This window comes from Dermacentor andersoni, chromosome 6 (genome assembly GCF_023375885.2).
Source record: "Dermacentor andersoni chromosome 6, qqDerAnde1_hic_scaffold, whole genome shotgun sequence".
Taxonomy (NCBI): Eukaryota; Metazoa; Arthropoda; class Arachnida; order Ixodida; family Ixodidae; genus Dermacentor; species Dermacentor andersoni.
In genome coordinates, this window is record NC_092819.1 from 17295149 (window position 1) to 17312151 (window position 17003).

The 17003-nt window shown below is 43.9% G+C and overlaps 1 protein-coding gene across 3 annotated transcripts in view; it reads right to left on the reverse strand.

Annotated features, from left to right (window-relative positions):
- The window catches only part of Itpr (Inositol 1,4,5,-trisphosphate receptor), a 154733-nt gene that overhangs the window by 3717 nt on the left and 134013 nt on the right, over nucleotides 1-17003 (reverse strand). For all 3 annotated transcript variants that reach the window (XM_055065883.1, XM_050169922.2, XM_055065882.1), the window contains 10 exons: nucleotides 13316-13684; nucleotides 10486-10611; nucleotides 10361-10427; nucleotides 10132-10251; nucleotides 9247-9430; nucleotides 7870-8219; nucleotides 6007-6224; nucleotides 5636-5801; nucleotides 3263-3423; nucleotides 70-231 (listed from right to left, as the gene is read on the reverse strand). In XM_055065883.1, coding sequence (XP_054921858.1) covers nucleotides 70-231; nucleotides 3263-3423; nucleotides 5636-5801; nucleotides 6007-6224; nucleotides 7870-8219; nucleotides 9247-9430; nucleotides 10132-10251; nucleotides 10361-10427; nucleotides 10486-10611; nucleotides 13316-13684 — 1923 coding nt within the window. The remainder of the gene's footprint in view (nucleotides 1-69; nucleotides 232-3262; nucleotides 3424-5635; nucleotides 5802-6006; nucleotides 6225-7869; nucleotides 8220-9246; nucleotides 9431-10131; nucleotides 10252-10360; nucleotides 10428-10485; nucleotides 10612-13315; nucleotides 13685-17003) is intronic.

The following is a 17003-nucleotide window of genomic DNA, read 5'->3' on the forward strand; positions in this document are numbered from 1 at the left end:
CCTAAGGGGGCAGATGGCACATGAGAGATAATGGCTGCCATTGGTCTGCAAAATGAGCAAGAATGTTACCTGGTCTCGGAGTTCGGACAGTTGCCTAGACAAGGTAGTCACCAAGCGTTGCGTATCCTCCAACTGATTCTGCAGTGTGCGCATCTCATTCTGCTCCCCATCTGCCTCATCTGCTGCGAGTGACATGGCACGCATGCGTGGGAACCATTCCAGATTCTTTTCCTGCAGCACCACAAAGTACAAACAATGTCACGGGGTCCTTAAATATGCAGCTACGGCTTCGCCACACATTCTGGTTATATTTTGGAACCTCAGCCAACAGAACAGCGGTTAGTTTGTTTTACCACCAGCTGCCATGCTTCGATTTCAAGGTGAAGTGGCTACATTTAAACAAGGTCAATGTCGGGTCCAGGTACTAATATCTTGGCACATAATAAAGAGCTACGGCTAAACAAGTTAGCATTCAGTCTTGGAAGACAATACCATCAATCCACATTTTCTATCACACTTCCAATGAAAATTGTTCATGTGATGCCTGTTTAAGTTACTGCACAGCTGCAATATTTCGTGTTTGCTTGCAGTAGTAGAAAGCATCCTCATTGTTAAAGAGCACTTTGTGAAATCTAAGGCTTTCCCAGCAGTCAAAGTACTATGCTTTGTTACATATTCCTTACGACAAGTCCTTTCATTAAATTGGCTGTACAACACCCCTTGCCAAAAGAGCTTAAGATGCATCTCATTTTAAAGTCTTTTTCAGCTATTAACTCGTGAACATATCTCACACAACCATTAAAAAAAGTAATTAAAATGGCAGTCTTCATAATCGGTAATAAAATTGCAGTAGGGTGGAAAGTTGGGCTTGTTGGTGGTTTATGACTATACATACAGCACGGTGAAGACAGGTCAGTCAGGAATAGATGCACACAGCACTGACTTTCAACAAATTTATTTATTTTATTTTTTAAAGATGGTGTGCAATATGTATACACTCAATCTCACCAGCATGTCACAGTCATGCTGGTGCACCATGCAACGATTCATCAAGCAGCATGTGTAGACCCAAACGGAAAGCAAAAGCTTCATCATGGCATGTCACTTTTACCCATAATGTTTATTGAGGAAACTTAACTCTTTTGTTGATAAAGCTTTGATGGAGTGGTCACACAAATATTGCACAAATGCACAATGTTTTCTACTTCAATGATTTCATTTACAGTTTAACCTCGATATTACAAACTTAAATCATCACCATCATCATCAGCCTGTTTTATGTCCACTGCAGAACGAAGGCCTCTCCCTGCGGTCTCCAATTACCCCTGTCCTGCGCCAACCGATTCCAACTAGCACCCACGAATTTCCTAATTTCATTGCTCCACCTAGTTTTCTCTCATCCTCAATAGCGTTTTCCGTCTCTTGATACCCATTCTGTAACCTGAATGGTCCAACGGTTATCTAACCGGCACATTACATGACCTGCCCGGCTCCATTTTTTTTCTCGTGATGTCAATTAGAATATCGGCTATACCCACTTGCTCTCTAATCCAAACTGCTCTCTTTCTGTCTCTTAGCGTTATGCCTAGCCATCTTCATTCCATCGCTCTTTGCGCAGTCCTTAACTTGTCCTCAAGGTTCTTTGTCAGTCTCCAAGTCTCTGCCCCATATGTCAGCACTAATAAAATGCACTGATTGTACACCTTACTTTTCAATAATAATGGTAAGCTTCCAGTCAGGAACTGGCAATGTCTGCCGTATGCGATCCAACCCATTTTTATTCTTCTGTGAATTTCCTTCTGATGATCAGGGTTCCCTGCGATTATTTGACCTAGGTAAATGTACTCCTTCACAGACTCAAGAGGCTGTCTGGCGATCCTGAACCTGTTCCTTTGCCCGGCTATTTATCATTATCTTTGTCTTCTGCATATTAACGTTCAATCCCACTCTTACACGCATTCTGTTAAGGTCCTCAATCATTTGTTGTAGCTCGTCTGTATTGTTGCTGAATAGAACAATGTCATCGGCAAGCCGAAGGTTGTTGAGATATTCGCCGTTGATCTGTACTCCTAAGCCTTCCCAGTTTAATAGCTTGAATACTTCTTCTAAGCACGCAATGAATAGCATTGGAGACTTAAATGTAATAACATAATAGTTCTGTGGAAACCCGCAAGGTGGAGATGAGTAATTAATAAAGGGAAAATTAGACATCCACCCAAACATAGCTAAGTGTTACAAAGAAAACCCATATGGGTTCTTCGAAAGAAAAGCCTCACAGCTGAACAAAAACTCGTCCTGGTCCGGGACTCGAACCCGGGACCACCACCTTTCCAGGGCAGCCGTTCTGCCATCTGGGCTAACCAAGCAGCTAGCAGATGGCTTTTTGTCTCAAAACTAGTGGCTACCCTAAGCACTACAATGTGCTTACGGCAGCCACTGGTATCCAGGTATTCTACCTGTCGCCCTAGCATTTCAGACACTTCAGACAGGTCATACTTGCTGGACATACCATCTGCCAGGCAATAAACCGGTCCTTTAATTATGCTCAGCTCATTCAAATCCAATGAGATGCTCAGTAGTAAACCTATGTACAGTAAATGCCCTCGAAAAGTACTGCTCGCACAAAATGCACATACCTCATGTATTCAAATATAAGGCAAGGGTTTTCCCCGGACTCCTTAGCTTTGAAATCGTCCCCCGCCTAATATGTGAATTTTGCCTTTAGGTGTGCTTGCATGGCAGCATAAATTTTACCTTATAGTGTGGCTTTACAGCAGTGAGAATTTCGCCTTACAGTGTGGCCTTACGGCAGTGCACACCGCGATGCCATGAAGCCACACTATAAAGCGAAATTTACACCCCTGTGAAGCCACACCTAAAGGTAAAATTCACATATAACCTGCACTTCATATGTTGAAGCTTTCCTCCCCCTATTTCATGGTCGCCATTTTGCGTTTTGGCCGTGTTAGTAATTCATTATTTCAGGCAATTCCTGCCGAGTCTAATAATTTGACGGCTCCTCCAGATGGCCTTATAATAGTGTGCGTACTCAAGTTTGATCTTTTTCTTGGGTCTCCCGTTCCGCCCTTGCCTTACAATTCTAGCTGCCCTATAATCAAATAAAAACAGTAATTTATATTGGTTTGTACTGGACCTCATTACCCTTGGATTCATACTGGCCTATGTTGGGTTCAGGATTCTCTTCAGAAACTGCTCATAATGCAAAAGAAGTGAAGTAACATGCAGCAGACGTCCAGCTAACCTTGATCATGGAGTCCACATAACTTTCAGGCCCCGTAAATTCAGTTGGGTCCTTGACTCGCACCAGCACAATAAAGTAGAGGTAGTGCCAGAGGTTGTGTTCACATCGAATGTGTTCTTCAAATGACACACTCTTGTTGTCAAAAGCTGATCTGTCCAGACCTGGTCACAAGGAAAAAAAGAAAAATATCTTGCAGACAAGGAAATAAGCAGTCAAACTGCACAAAACATTTCCTCTTAAAAGGAAATACACAAAGAGGACATCTTAAGTACAAGTGTTCTTTTATGTTCCCAATACTCATCACACAACAGAGCTCATACATGCTGAATCATCAATCCTTTGACTTTTCTCTCCACCTCCAGATATGTCTTGGATGCATACTCTCGGTGTTTTAATAAGGAAGCCCAAACTATGTGATCACAATTCTTTTAAATGCTCATTATGGTAATGTTAAATACTGTAACCAAGCACTGCCAGCACTGTTACCAGCACTGATGATGCTCGCCGATGTCGCGCAGACTGTCTTCCATCTTGAATGGCAGTGAAGATGCTATAAATACCCTGTAAATATAATGTCACAGGTGGCGATCCTGTGGTCGATGCTTGGATGACAATGACAGTGCAGCTATCTGGGGTGCACGCACTAGTCCTACCACTGCTGCAGCATTCTGCGCCTCACCTTGTAAATACATGCATATCCTTTGTATATAGATTCTTCCCGTAACATTTTTGGTGAAGGTTGTGGGCTTTTCAACGCACGATGGATTTACACAGTAAGCACTCCTTGGCTACATCTGCCATGCCACTTTAAGGCGAGAATGCTTCGGGCACGTCGCCACCCGCACCCACCGTGTGAGTGCAAGCAACCACTGGGACCAAACCATGATGCTCGCTAACCTGATACTTTACCTCGCGGGAACGGCATGCACCTGGTTTAACACCCACGAAGAGGAACTCACCAGCTGGGACTTGCGCAAGCAAAAGCTCACCGACTTGTTTGGCAAGCCTATTTGCTGCCAGCGTGCCATGAAGAAAGACCTTGCGTGCCGAGTTCAGACTTGCACAGAGTCCTATGTGGTATATAGTCAAGACATGCTTGCGCATTGTCGCAAATTTGACAAGAAAGTACCGGAAGCAGAAAATGTTGTGCACATCCTCAAAGGAATCGCCGACGATATGTTTACTCTCCTCGTATTCAAGAACTCTTCTACAGTACAGGACAACATTGCTGAATGCCGCTGCTTCGAAGAAGTCAAAAGCTGTCGCATTGTTCACCACTTTTCATGCTTCCTAACACGGCTGCAATATCTACCTGAGAGGACCTCCGTCTCCCACCCATGCTGGCTGCATCCAACAGTATTGTGCACATCGTTTGCCAGGAGACTGAAGCTTCCTCCCCAGTTCCTACCCAAGTTCGCTCCCCAGACGATTCCCAAACCGTAATATCCCTCATCCAGACCCCTGTATGGCAAGAATTTGCCAACGTAGGACTCCAGTCACTTTGCCCAGTCAACAGACTCGACTACTGATCAGCCGGCACACCCTATCCTCCCCGTAAAAATATGAATATGCCAAATAATCCTATCAAGTGTCGGACAGTGACAATCATATCATGAGAAGCCAACACGGACACCAAGGGAAACATACAGGAAATTACTTGTACTTACTAATTGTATTAAAGAAATTATAAATTAATGGCAATGAAAGTGGATGAAAAAACAGCTTACCGCAAGTGGGGAATAATCCCACATCTTGGTATTACGCATGCGATGCTCTAACCAATGGAACTACCATGGCGTGGTTTTTCCATCCACTTTCTTGGTATTTGTGTGTTACTAGTAGAACCTTGGGAGTGTTAGCCAGTGCCACCACTCACAAACCTTGACGGAGGATGTGGAACATCCTTTCTGGCGCAAGTGTCACGAGTATGTGATTTTTCTGGGCGAAGGCAACTGGTCAATAAACCCGCACATGTTACCTGAAGGCATCAATGTAGCCAGATTCGAGACTCTCATTATGTAAAAACGAGAAGAAAGGGGTTTAACCGAGGGGCCCGATTTTTATTAATCATATCATGAGAAGTCAACAAATACACCAAGGAAAACATAGGGGAAATTACTTGTACCTACTAATTGAATTAAAGAAATGATAAATTAATGGCAATGAAAGTGGATGAAGAAACAATTGGGCGCAGTTGGGGGACGATCCCATGTCTTCGCATTGCACGTGCAATGCTCTAACCAATTGAGCTACCGCAGCGTGGTTTGCCCATCCAGTTTCTTGGTATTTATGCGTTACTACTAGAACTAACCTTGCAGCTGCATTGACAGTGGCATGCAAAAACATTCAAAAGTGGGTCAGCTGTTCACTAACCACAGATGAAGCATGTGTTTCGCAGGGTCTCTTCCTTCTGCTGCTTCTCGCTTCTCAGATCAGCAAAGGTGTCGATGATGACGCCAAAGATGAGGTTCAGCACAATAATGATGACCACAAAGAAGAACAGCAGGTCATACACGACTCGAGCAAAGTATAGTGGTTCCTGCACAAACACGCACATGTTTGTTTCTGCCATTGACCTGTGTTTACAAATGCAGCTGCAGTGCACGCAATAGGATTTCAGTACGTACTGCACCTACAAACGGTAAATATCACCAATGTGCATTCAGTGCTAATCATGGTCTGTAAACACAAACATCAGATCATGTTGGTAATAAGCACAAAAATACCATGGGTGATGTACACACCTTAGCACTAGGTGGTCGTAGAATGTCTCCAATACCTCCACCATTACGCAAGCCATGATTCATCGTGGTGATTATGCACATTACGAGTGAGTCACAAGCTCGTTCGGTTGTTGTGTCATCATCATCTGAATCACTGGCATCTTTGTTGCCAAGATTGGGCCGCTCAGACGCATCACAAAAACCTTCAAGGCATGGTGGATCACTTTCTGGCCCTGAAACTGACAAGTGAGAGAGGCAATAGGTGCACTAAGATCATACCATATCAATTGCACTTAATTGGTTGAACATAAAGTTCCAAGATACTGTGGTGCAGTCCACTTATAACAATACCATTTACAATGATTGCTGGTTGTAAAGATAGGTACTACTGGTTACTGCACCACTTGAAAAGATACATAAAGTCCTTCCAAATACAGTAGACTTTCGTTAATTCGATCGCAGCCAGAGCTCCCGACTGGTGCCTCATATTTCTGTGGGCCCAAGCTTTAATTATTTCGATCCTAAAATTGGCCTTCGTCAAATAATTCGAACTTTGCCAGTCAGGATGCACGCTCCTGACCCCTATGGTGATGCCACTAGCGACCCCTGCACTGCGAGCGTCTGCCACAGTGGAGATCGAAAACGCCCATTTTCGGCCTGCTCAGTAAGATTTTCAAGTAGTAACCGTAACTCACAATGTTTGATTATCGCATTTACCTGATTATAATGCGTGCTTTTTTTTAAAAATAAAATTCGGCTGAAAATTGCCTACGCAGTGCAATCGGATACAAAACCAAAACTGCCTTCGCAAAATTTGCACAATTTGCCGCATAACACAATAACTCTATCGATTTCGTTGGTCCCGTCAGGTTTGATTTAACGAAAGTTGACTGTACAAAGATATCTGATTATAAAGTTTAATATTGTCTTTTTTTTTTGTTTTCTTTATTCACTCAAGAAGGCACTATAACAGGCAGTCAGTAAAATAAATTTACCTCACTCTTGGAAATTAACAAAACATAGCTGTTAACTGTGCAACTAGTGCAAATGAGACATAGGGCCAGTCCCTGTTGTAACAGAGAGAGCATCAATAGTGCCATCATCACCATCAGGCAGCACTGTTGTAACATACAGGACAAGATTCCAACACGCGACAGTTCATATAAGCCAAGAGATGATACATATTACCAACTATGAGGAAACAAGGCTCTATATGCATTGTTCGGGCTTAGAGGTGTCTGTATTCAAAACCTATTTACATGCTTTAGTAGCCGATGCATTTGACATATATTAGCCAGCCATGACGGGATTCAGGCGAGCACAATGTCACAACAGCGACATGATTAGCAGCCTCGAATAGCTGCACGTATGCTAGTGCCAACCAATTTTATGACATACAATTACCTACATATTGCAATACGCCTAAACCAATATGAAATTAACACTACCGTGAATTCATACCAGCAAAATTATGTACATTTGTCTGCTGGGCTAGTGAGTGCATGATGATTCTGAAAAGTTGTAGTGCAAGTGGAATGAAAAAAGTAAAAGTGAAGATGACATGGAGAAGTACAGTCAACCACAAAAGTTTACAGAGCACAGGATCTGGTGGTGGCAGTAGCACATGATGCAGGCGTGCTACCAGGGTGTGTGTTCGCTGAACTTACAAACCACAAGAGTATGTTAGCTGCTTGTCAGAGTTCGTCATTTTAGTCAAGAGTGCTCTGCGGGTAACTGACGGCACGCACTCTCGTGTTCACTGTCATAGAGCTTGTCACTTTACACGTCTGCATCAAATTCTCTTTTATTTTGGTTATTCCAGTTGTGGCACCAAGAAGCAATACAACCATGACAGCACGAAACATAGAATTGGAGCTCACTTACCTCGCGGCACACTCTGAACAGCACGGCTGTCGACTTCAATAAGAAAGTCATCCCGGAAGAACAGGAATGCAACAATGGAGAACAAGTATACCAGGATTAGCGCAAGCACTGCTGTGAGAATGATTGAGCGACCATTACGTGTTACCGACTTGATGACATTAAGGAGTGTTTCCTCCTGGTAGACCACATCTAACAGAAGCACACTGTAGAACAGTGGGTGTCCTACTAAGCCCAGTGCACAAAAAACCAAATAGCAGACATGGTACAGGAGCTCCATATCGGACAGCATGTGGCCAAGGCTACGTGCAAATGTCCCATGATTTCCCACTATGCTCACGAGGTGCACCGTGCTGAAAAGAAGACAAAGGCACTGAGAATCTTCACATTACAGAAATGCACCATTGCTCACAGAAGTTTCTCAAACATGAAACCTCAGAAACATTTGATCTCATTACCAAGGCCTACAGTCAGTGCTTGAGAGGTCTGTTCTGTACATCACACACAGATTGCAAATTGCACCCCTCAATGTTTGCTATATTAGTGTGCTAGAAAGATGTTTAGCTTTTTTTGTTCCATGTCCTAAACACTTGTATGAGCACCGGTACCTGCAATCTGAACCATAGGTCGTTTATAACTACAGGGAAATAAGCAATAAAGAATCTTAGCTTGTCTGTAAACATGTTACCATTTGCAGAATGGTAACATTTACAGAATGGTAACGACAGCAGCAATGCTGGTAGCGTCATCTCGTTAAGAACAGTTTAACCAGAGACTGCACAAACTAATACTGCAGTGATGCACCATATTCTACTTAACTAACATAGCAACATAATCGCTCATATGCAGTCTTTTTATGATTACCCTTTAAGGAGAACACTTACAGAACACAAAAACATTTCGAACACTTTACAGCCAGACAAAGTGTGATAAGATGCAACCAGCATTGCAGCTCCAGTAATCCAGTATCCATAAATTATAACTTTATGATCGTAATTTCGAAGTGTTAAGAGAAAATAACTTTCTTATAAGCTGGTCACAGAAGCTTGATTCTCACAGAGTAACCTGCTGACATATCATGTATATTTCAGCACAGATGACAACAAGGACACATCACAGCTAAAATCACGATATGCTTCATGGCTAGAAAATCTCCAGATAGTCTCCAGAACAAGACTTGCTACATGTTAGAAAGCATAACAGAGGACAATGTAATAGCTGTGGCATGCACTCATTTAATAAAATTTATGTCCTACAAAAATTTGAACTTAAAGGTAAACACAATAATTGCTGGAGTACCCAAGTAAGGACAGTCACCAGGCATAGTCTCTAAATGCAAACAGATTCACTATCTACTGCATAGAGAAAATGAGTACTGACCTGATGGCCACATTTACTGTGCCCAGTAACCACAGTGTAGGCTGTAAGCCAAGCCAGGACATGAGACGCAGAATGCAGGCACAAGACAGTGCTCGTATAGATGATGGTCGCGGTGCCACAACCACCGCTGCCAGAGATACCAGCATCAGTGCCCAACTTAGGCCACTCAGCCGTGGGTCCAGTTCTGCACACATCATATGCAACAGTTAAAAGGATTGGCGCTTCCACCAGAAACCATGTAAGCATATACTACACAGTGAGCTCAGTTTCTACTTATAAACACAGTTATTCTCCAAGGCCAAAAATTGTATCTCTTCAGAGTGCTTGGCTGTCTGGACAATTCCACAAGCAGTACATTCTTACAGCTGAAGAGCAGCTATGGAAATAGAAGGAATTGGGAACTAAGACCAAGGGACGAAATAAAAGCTGCATTTAAATTACAATACACAGAGGGCCCTTTTTCTAAATATAACCACCAGCCAAGTTAAAATTATTCACAGTGCTGCTCATTCCTCAGCAACACTACTGCACTGGCTGGAGAAGCAGTAAGAGTGCACTAAAAACTGAAGTAGTGGCATTTCTGTAAAATGACTTCCCATATAGTATATGTGAGCTTCAAACAAAAGGTGAGGACGATAAGTGAGAATGCCAGCTTAAGGGATGCACATTGTGAAAGCTCCACCTGTACATGTGCACATGCCCACAAAAATGCATTACCCAGGATAATGTAGACACTGAAACGTCCTTGCAAGCATTTTAATTGAAATAGTATATGACAACCCTAGCACTCCAATCTACTGATTTGTCAAGTTTGTTTCTTACCTTTAAAAGAAGCGCAATTTATCAAATCAAAAGTAAACAGTTGAAAGAAGCGAATGCCTATACCTTTGGCTCCTTCAAATGGGTAGAAGGTTGCCACAATGACATTGACCAGAACGGCTAAGTTGAATGCCACAGTACTCCATGTTGACATGTGGCGGCTCACCCAGTATAGCACTGGTTGACCTGAAAACATGATTTTTTTTAATGACTACACCATTGCCAAGAAACAAGAATACACTCAAAATGTTGCAATGCCTACACACAAGTATCAGTGTGAGAAATGAACACTTACCTCGCAGTTTCTTCTGCCATTTCATTTCATTAAAAAGGTCTTCTGTTCGCTCAAAGAAGTCTGACACCTGAAATAGGCACTCTACTGAACACACAAGCCCAGAACAATCAATGTGCAGCACTCACCTTACTAGCTTGTTCATCTCGCTCTGTTGTGTTGTACACTTTTACCTTGGTTTCCCGTGTTAAAAATTCACAGACCTGTGGCACAGGGAACACAATCTGCTCCATTGTGCGGTCATGCCTCACGATCTGCATGCAAGAGATAATAACCAGTGTCACAGTTTAGTACAAAAGATAGACATTAGTCCTATGCCCTACCAGAGCCCAAACAAAATTATGGAAACACTGTGTAGTAGTACATACTGTTACATCATGTAAGCTTATTTGTGTCTTTTAGCATGTCACATTCATTTTATCACAATAAATCACTAAAACATATCAACATGACTCCATTGTCGCTGTTACTACAAAAAAAAAAAGAAAAGGTTGGCTTGAGTTAGACTCTAGCCTGCTACTTTGCACATAGGGGAGGGGGAACAGGGACATAAAGGTGTGATGAAATTTCGACAAAGAATCGATGGTCACTAAAGAAGCAACTCTCTAATGTGCAGACACCTTAAGAGTACTACAGTCTAGCCCACTTATAACAACATTCAAGTGCCAAGAAAATCTAACTTTTATGACTTAGCCACATGAAAAAAGCACAGGGGACATAATTTAAACAGTCTAAGTAGACAGAAGTAGAGTGGAACCCGACTTATAGCATTACTGATTTTTAACAATACTTGAATGTAACAATGAGCAACACTGTGAACTTCTGTGGTAAAATAAACCACTTACTACAATGCTTCCTTGCCGCATTTCCGGTTATAACAATTAAATCTGGCTACTGGGTGTGTGCACTGAAAGAAAAAACAATGCAAAATCCTAAAAAGATATGCGAGCCACTTCGCCACAGCTGCCTTTATGCCATGCACCCTGCATGACATGCCTTCTGTCATACTGACGGTGCCTGTATTGGGGGCGAGGAGTTACAGAGTTGGCATCTTTCTGAAGCGCCTCCCTTGCGTACGTATGAGAGATCAAGCGGCGCGCTCCTCACAGGTTCGCTTAATAAAAACACCACGCGGCAGCCCTCCTGGACATTCCTGTAAGTACTCTTAAATCAAGGGAAATTGTTTACTGTCAAAATAATAATCTTGGGTAAACTGAAAGCACAGTATGGTTTACAGACACTGTCTCTTTACCGAATACGTACAGTGAATGACACAGCGCGCGGTCGCCGTGATGGAGTCTCCCGAACCGGCTTCTTCCGTGAAAGGTACGCAAACGCTGTGAGTAAACTATGTGAAATATGTTCTTATATTGGGCTGTCTGTATAACTAAATGGAGTATAACATAATGAGGCCTCAATGCAGAGATCACACAGGTTCGCAGTGACCGACTGCGCGCCTGCTTCCATGTATGCACACGTTTCCCTTTCGTAGCGAGCGCATTTTCGCATCGTGTCCTCAGATTTGGGCAGCAGCATATGAGCATTTCACAGCACATAAGCAACCAGTGTTGTGTGGAAACTATCAGAGCTGTTCAAAAATAATTTCGTTATAACTACAGACTTCGACACCTACCAGGGCGACTTGGGATGTCCCATTACGATGATTGAATTCTTTTTTTTTTTCTAAGGCCTTGGAGGTTCAAATACCATTATTTCTCAATTTGCCTCGCACTGTATATTTATCGGTCTTCTCAGCAAGCAATTACCCGCTGCTTCGTTTATTTAATCCAGTACATTTCATTGTTTGGTGCTACACAAGCGTGAGCATATGTCATGCCTCTTTTTATGTGCTTTTTATCGTTCCCTTTCCATTGCTGCGAACTTGCCAGTATCTAGCATCAACAAGTTCATAGGCCAAAACTTCATGACACAAGCTGGGCAGCACGCGCAGGTGACCATCTCAGTACACGCTTTCTGCTACTCACCGAACATCGCAGCCCTGACGCCGTATTAGAAATGTTCCTCACGTTTGTGCTTGCTGCACACTCACGTTGCAGCCGATGGCTGTTTGCCAGTTCTAAGTTTCGCGAGCCAAGCTTAACGCAGCTTCTCGTCCTGCAGCAACGTGTGGATAAGGCTGACACTGGGCTCCGTTGCGTACTTCCGGCACTGCGGCACCGAGCAGTAGCCTGCCATGCTGCACACCTCCAAAGGCGGCCACTACCTATTATAGTGCTTTCAAATGTTGTCAAGCAGACACCCAAGGCGGGAAAGCCTTACCACTTAATCAGAACCGCAGCGCAGGTGGGACTCTATACACTTTCGTTTTCAGCTCGCTTCGGCACTTTCAAAGCAGCCAACGCGGCCGCTGTGTCCACGTGATCCCGCATGCTATGTCACGCCAACGGTGGCGCCAGCTTTTCCAGTGGTGGAGCTCGCCCCCAATAGTGATATATTGTTAAAACCAGTATTGTTATAAGTGGGTTAGACTGTACTACAGTAAATACAATGTCAATTCATCTGTCAAAATGCAAAAAAAAAGAAAAAAAAGAAAAATGACTCTTTAGAAACAATATGGCACTCAGCTAAACAAAAAACCCATGAGCTGGAACTGTGGGTTCCGGCATTGTTTGTTAGAACAGCTGGCATCAGCTTTTTCTGCCTTTAATCATCCTCCTCTACTAGTACCACACACACCACACAGTTTTACAAGTGGGGCAAGGCTCAAAAGCATCAAGCATCCTCTAATATAGTCCACCATAGTGGTTCAGTATCATGCATGTAGTGCACATACATGGGAGCCACACTGTGGACAAAGTGGAATGCCAAAAATGCTCACCTACTGAAATTTTAGACAGTTTTGCCAGGTGATTGAAAATGTACTACATATATGGACATCATGACTATGGCATTCTTCACAGTCACAAAATTTAATCAATCAATGCTCATATACTGCACCTCAATCTGTGCTGTGTGGGAGGCATAGTACTGCAGAGCCTGGGCTGTCTTGCAATCAGAGCTCTCATGTGGCTTCAGCAGCCCAGCCAGGTCTCGGTTGTGCTGGGCTAGCTGGTGGCATAAGATGTAGATGTTGTGGCCTACTTCCTTTGGAGACACACCTACTCCGTCTCCTCCACCAGTACCCCGGTTGTCCCCAACAGCATCATCATCATCGTCATCATCTTCATCTTCATCCTCGTCTTGGTGATATGCATTGCATGCCACCTCCACTAGCTGCCGGGGGCTCATGTTGAAGAGGATGCGCTCAGCATTCTCACTGTCCCCTCGGCTTTCCATGATAGCCAGCAGCAGCTTGCTTGCATTGTTCTGAAACCAGCACAAGGAGAGCGTGTAATATACCTGCACCACTCTGTTAAGGGCTGTGGCTGCAACTTGCCACTAAGCAAAGTTTTATTGCAATAGCAATTATATGGACACTCCAGGTGCACTTCTGCCACCAGCGTCACTGTCGCCGTTGCCGTGATGTTCTGTATAAAGTCCAAGTGCAATAACATTGCGGTCACGCACCGTATGCTGTGCGTTGAGTGAAAGCTCTGGTAATGGAGGTTCACCCTGGCACCCTTGAGCAGGCATTCCCCTGTTCTGTTGTCTCTACGCCTCTCTTTTTCCACTCACGATGGTTGTCAGGACTCGCTTTTGCCACGAACCAATTTGCAGACATGACGATTCACACTGCTGGCCACAGCAGCCGCAGCGCGACCAGCACAGTGATCGGAGCGAGCGTGAGCAAGGGCTAACGGGACATTATTCAGTACATAGACATTTTCGATCTCGTCCGCTGGCCCCTTTGTTTGGGCATTGGACTTGAGCTGGTCTGCAGTGCCTCCCCTTACCTTGCGTTGGTCCTTTTCTGAACGCTAAGCCGAAGAGTGATGCCTAGTGCTCATGCGTGGTCATAATACGCTGAGCCGCACTTAATGGAAGCCCAAGCTGATGGATATTGCCCAAGTTCTCGTGAGTGAGCCAACTGATTATTGCAAGAATAAGCAGCATTGCCGTGGGGACCTTTCCTAGCAGTATGTCATGGGGAGCCATCCTACTGCAGTGATGTGCTAGCGGCGCCTCTGTCTGTATTTATCGCTCTAGGGGCGGGAGCCCCTTTGATTTCTGTGCCAGCCCGAGGCCGGGCGTTTGTGCAGTGTTGGGTGTCGCCAGAGACAAATAAACTGTTTCCGCTAACTTAGGGCAATACTGTGTTTTCTTGTGTGCGCAGTGCTCAGTGCCTCCTCCACCCCCTTTTGCAGCCTGAGCAGGTGCGCTAGATTGCGCAAGGCGATGGCCAACGCAACCCTGTGGCTCGCTAAGCCCGAACCCGTGGTGATCGGCACTACTGTGAGATGTCAGACCCCAACAAAACGTGTCAGCGTGAGTCAACAAAGTTGGCGGCTTGATCTCGCGCATGTAAGGGAGGAAGGTGGGGAGGAAGTGAGCCCTCTTCCATTGTGTGCAAAGCAGCAGCAGGGGAGGGGGGGTTGCATTCTACTCTGGTGGCGGCTGCATATGGCACAACTGAGCACGGCTGCATGGACCCTATCTTGAAAGCAGTCTGTGGTGGGTGCAGATTCTAGGCACACCGAGGGCTGATGGCATCGTGTGCACCATTTTCTCTCTGCTTAGTTCGCATTCTGCTGCTGCTGCTCTTCCACATACCAGTGTTTTGACAGTGAATGTCCACAGTCATCAAGTGAGATATGTTCATGCTTGCCTGTGCACATGTTATTTAGTTGTTAATTTAGTTATTAAGCAATTGTTCACAAGTTTATACGGCAGATAAAGCTACTAGCTTTACTTCGTATAGCTGTCTAATAATTTGCTATCACAATGAATGCTTCGCCTTTTGGGCGAAACTGAAAACTTTTTATGGCAATGTGAAACATTTAATAGTTTGTGCACTAACTAGAACAAAATAACTTTAGAGAGATTGTTGGCACCACCGATTTCAACACCTCGCAATCCTCAAACTATACTGACAGAACAATCAAGCTGCAATGTGGTCACAGCACATCAAGAGCAACCAAGGGGCTCCGTTTACGGGTGAAATCTACAGCCACTGAATTTTACTAGAACCACACAGCAAAAATAACATGTTCCAAGATTTTAATTCTTAATTCCAAAGGTGAGAAATCCAGTTCAGACAAACAAAAAGACACCTTTACACTTCGCACACTATCATTTCCACCTCATCACAAGAGTTGCAAACTTATAAAAAAAAAATAATAATAAGGACGCCAAATAAATGGACACACACAAGAAAAGAAAACGGGACAGGGCACCATTCGGAACTGCATTATTCACAGAATGCAGGCATATATATACCGTCGGTCAACACATGCGCACAGAGCAAACTTTCATTCACGCATCTAATCAAAAACTCAGGATACATAACGGTCAAGAAACTTCTTCTCGACCCTATGAAATGATACCAAAGTTTTGCTAATGCACAAGCTGCCTTTCTTGTCTATGTGATAGGCTTCAAACAGTTTTCTTGCTCTAGTGTCAGTACTTCGGGCAACAATGCACACATCTGAAAAATGTGGTTCACAAGAGCGTGAGGGACAGGTCCCTATGTGCTTAGGCAAATTTGGGCCCTCCTTCATTTGCTCAACATTTCTTTCATGCTCCCTGACACGCTCATTAACACAGCACCTGGTCTGACCTATATAGGAACGACCGCACGAGAGGGGAATCTCGTACACAACCCCTTCGGCACACTTCATGAAAGGTCGCCCATGTTTGGTTTCACAGCCTTTTTGAGTTCTTTTTTCTTTTCTTTTTGCGATTTGAGAGCAAAGGCTTCCGAGGTTCCTTGGGGCTGAAAACACAAGCGGGACGCCATGTCTGCTCGCTACCTTTTTCAGGTTGTGGGCCACCTTGTGCACATACGGCACGACCACCAGTCTCACCTCTTGCCGAGGGACCTCTGCTCCAGCTCTCATCGCCTTTCTCTTCATTTTTTGTAAGAGGCTTTCGGCTACTCCTGTTACGAGCGAGCCAGGGAACCCAGCTGAAGCCAACCTACCAATTTATTGTCAAAACTCAATGCCATCTTGTGAACACATGACTTCCTGAGCACAGACTCAAGGCAGAGTGACGCAATTCCTCTCTTCACTAATTTCGAATGCGCTGAGTCAAATCGCAGAAGCCCTTTCTTTGCACGTGAAGCATAGCACGAACAGACATGATCCTTACCAAACTCAATGCTAAGATCTAAAAACTGTAAAACATTTCCTTGCAGCAGTTCACAATTAAAATCCAAGCCTTTTCCATGTTGGCTAAAAACAGATAAAATATTAGCCACAACTTCTGTGGAGTTTAGACTCCCGTCCTTAGTCAAAATAATTTAAAAATTATCTACATAACTAAAAACTTTAAAAACCTTGTTAGCTGGTAAAACCTGGTGCAATACTTGGTCCATTTGTGAAAGAAAAATGCCACATAACACAGGGCGACACAGGATCCAATGCATATACTAGCTTTCTGCAGAAAAAACCGCTGGTCAAACACTATAAAAGTAGACTCCAGGTAAAACTTTAAAAGGGTTAAAAAGTCATCAATCGACACACCGGAAGAGTCCTGAAAAGAAATAGGATCATTCCTTTCAATGCACTCCCTAACTGCAAAGAAC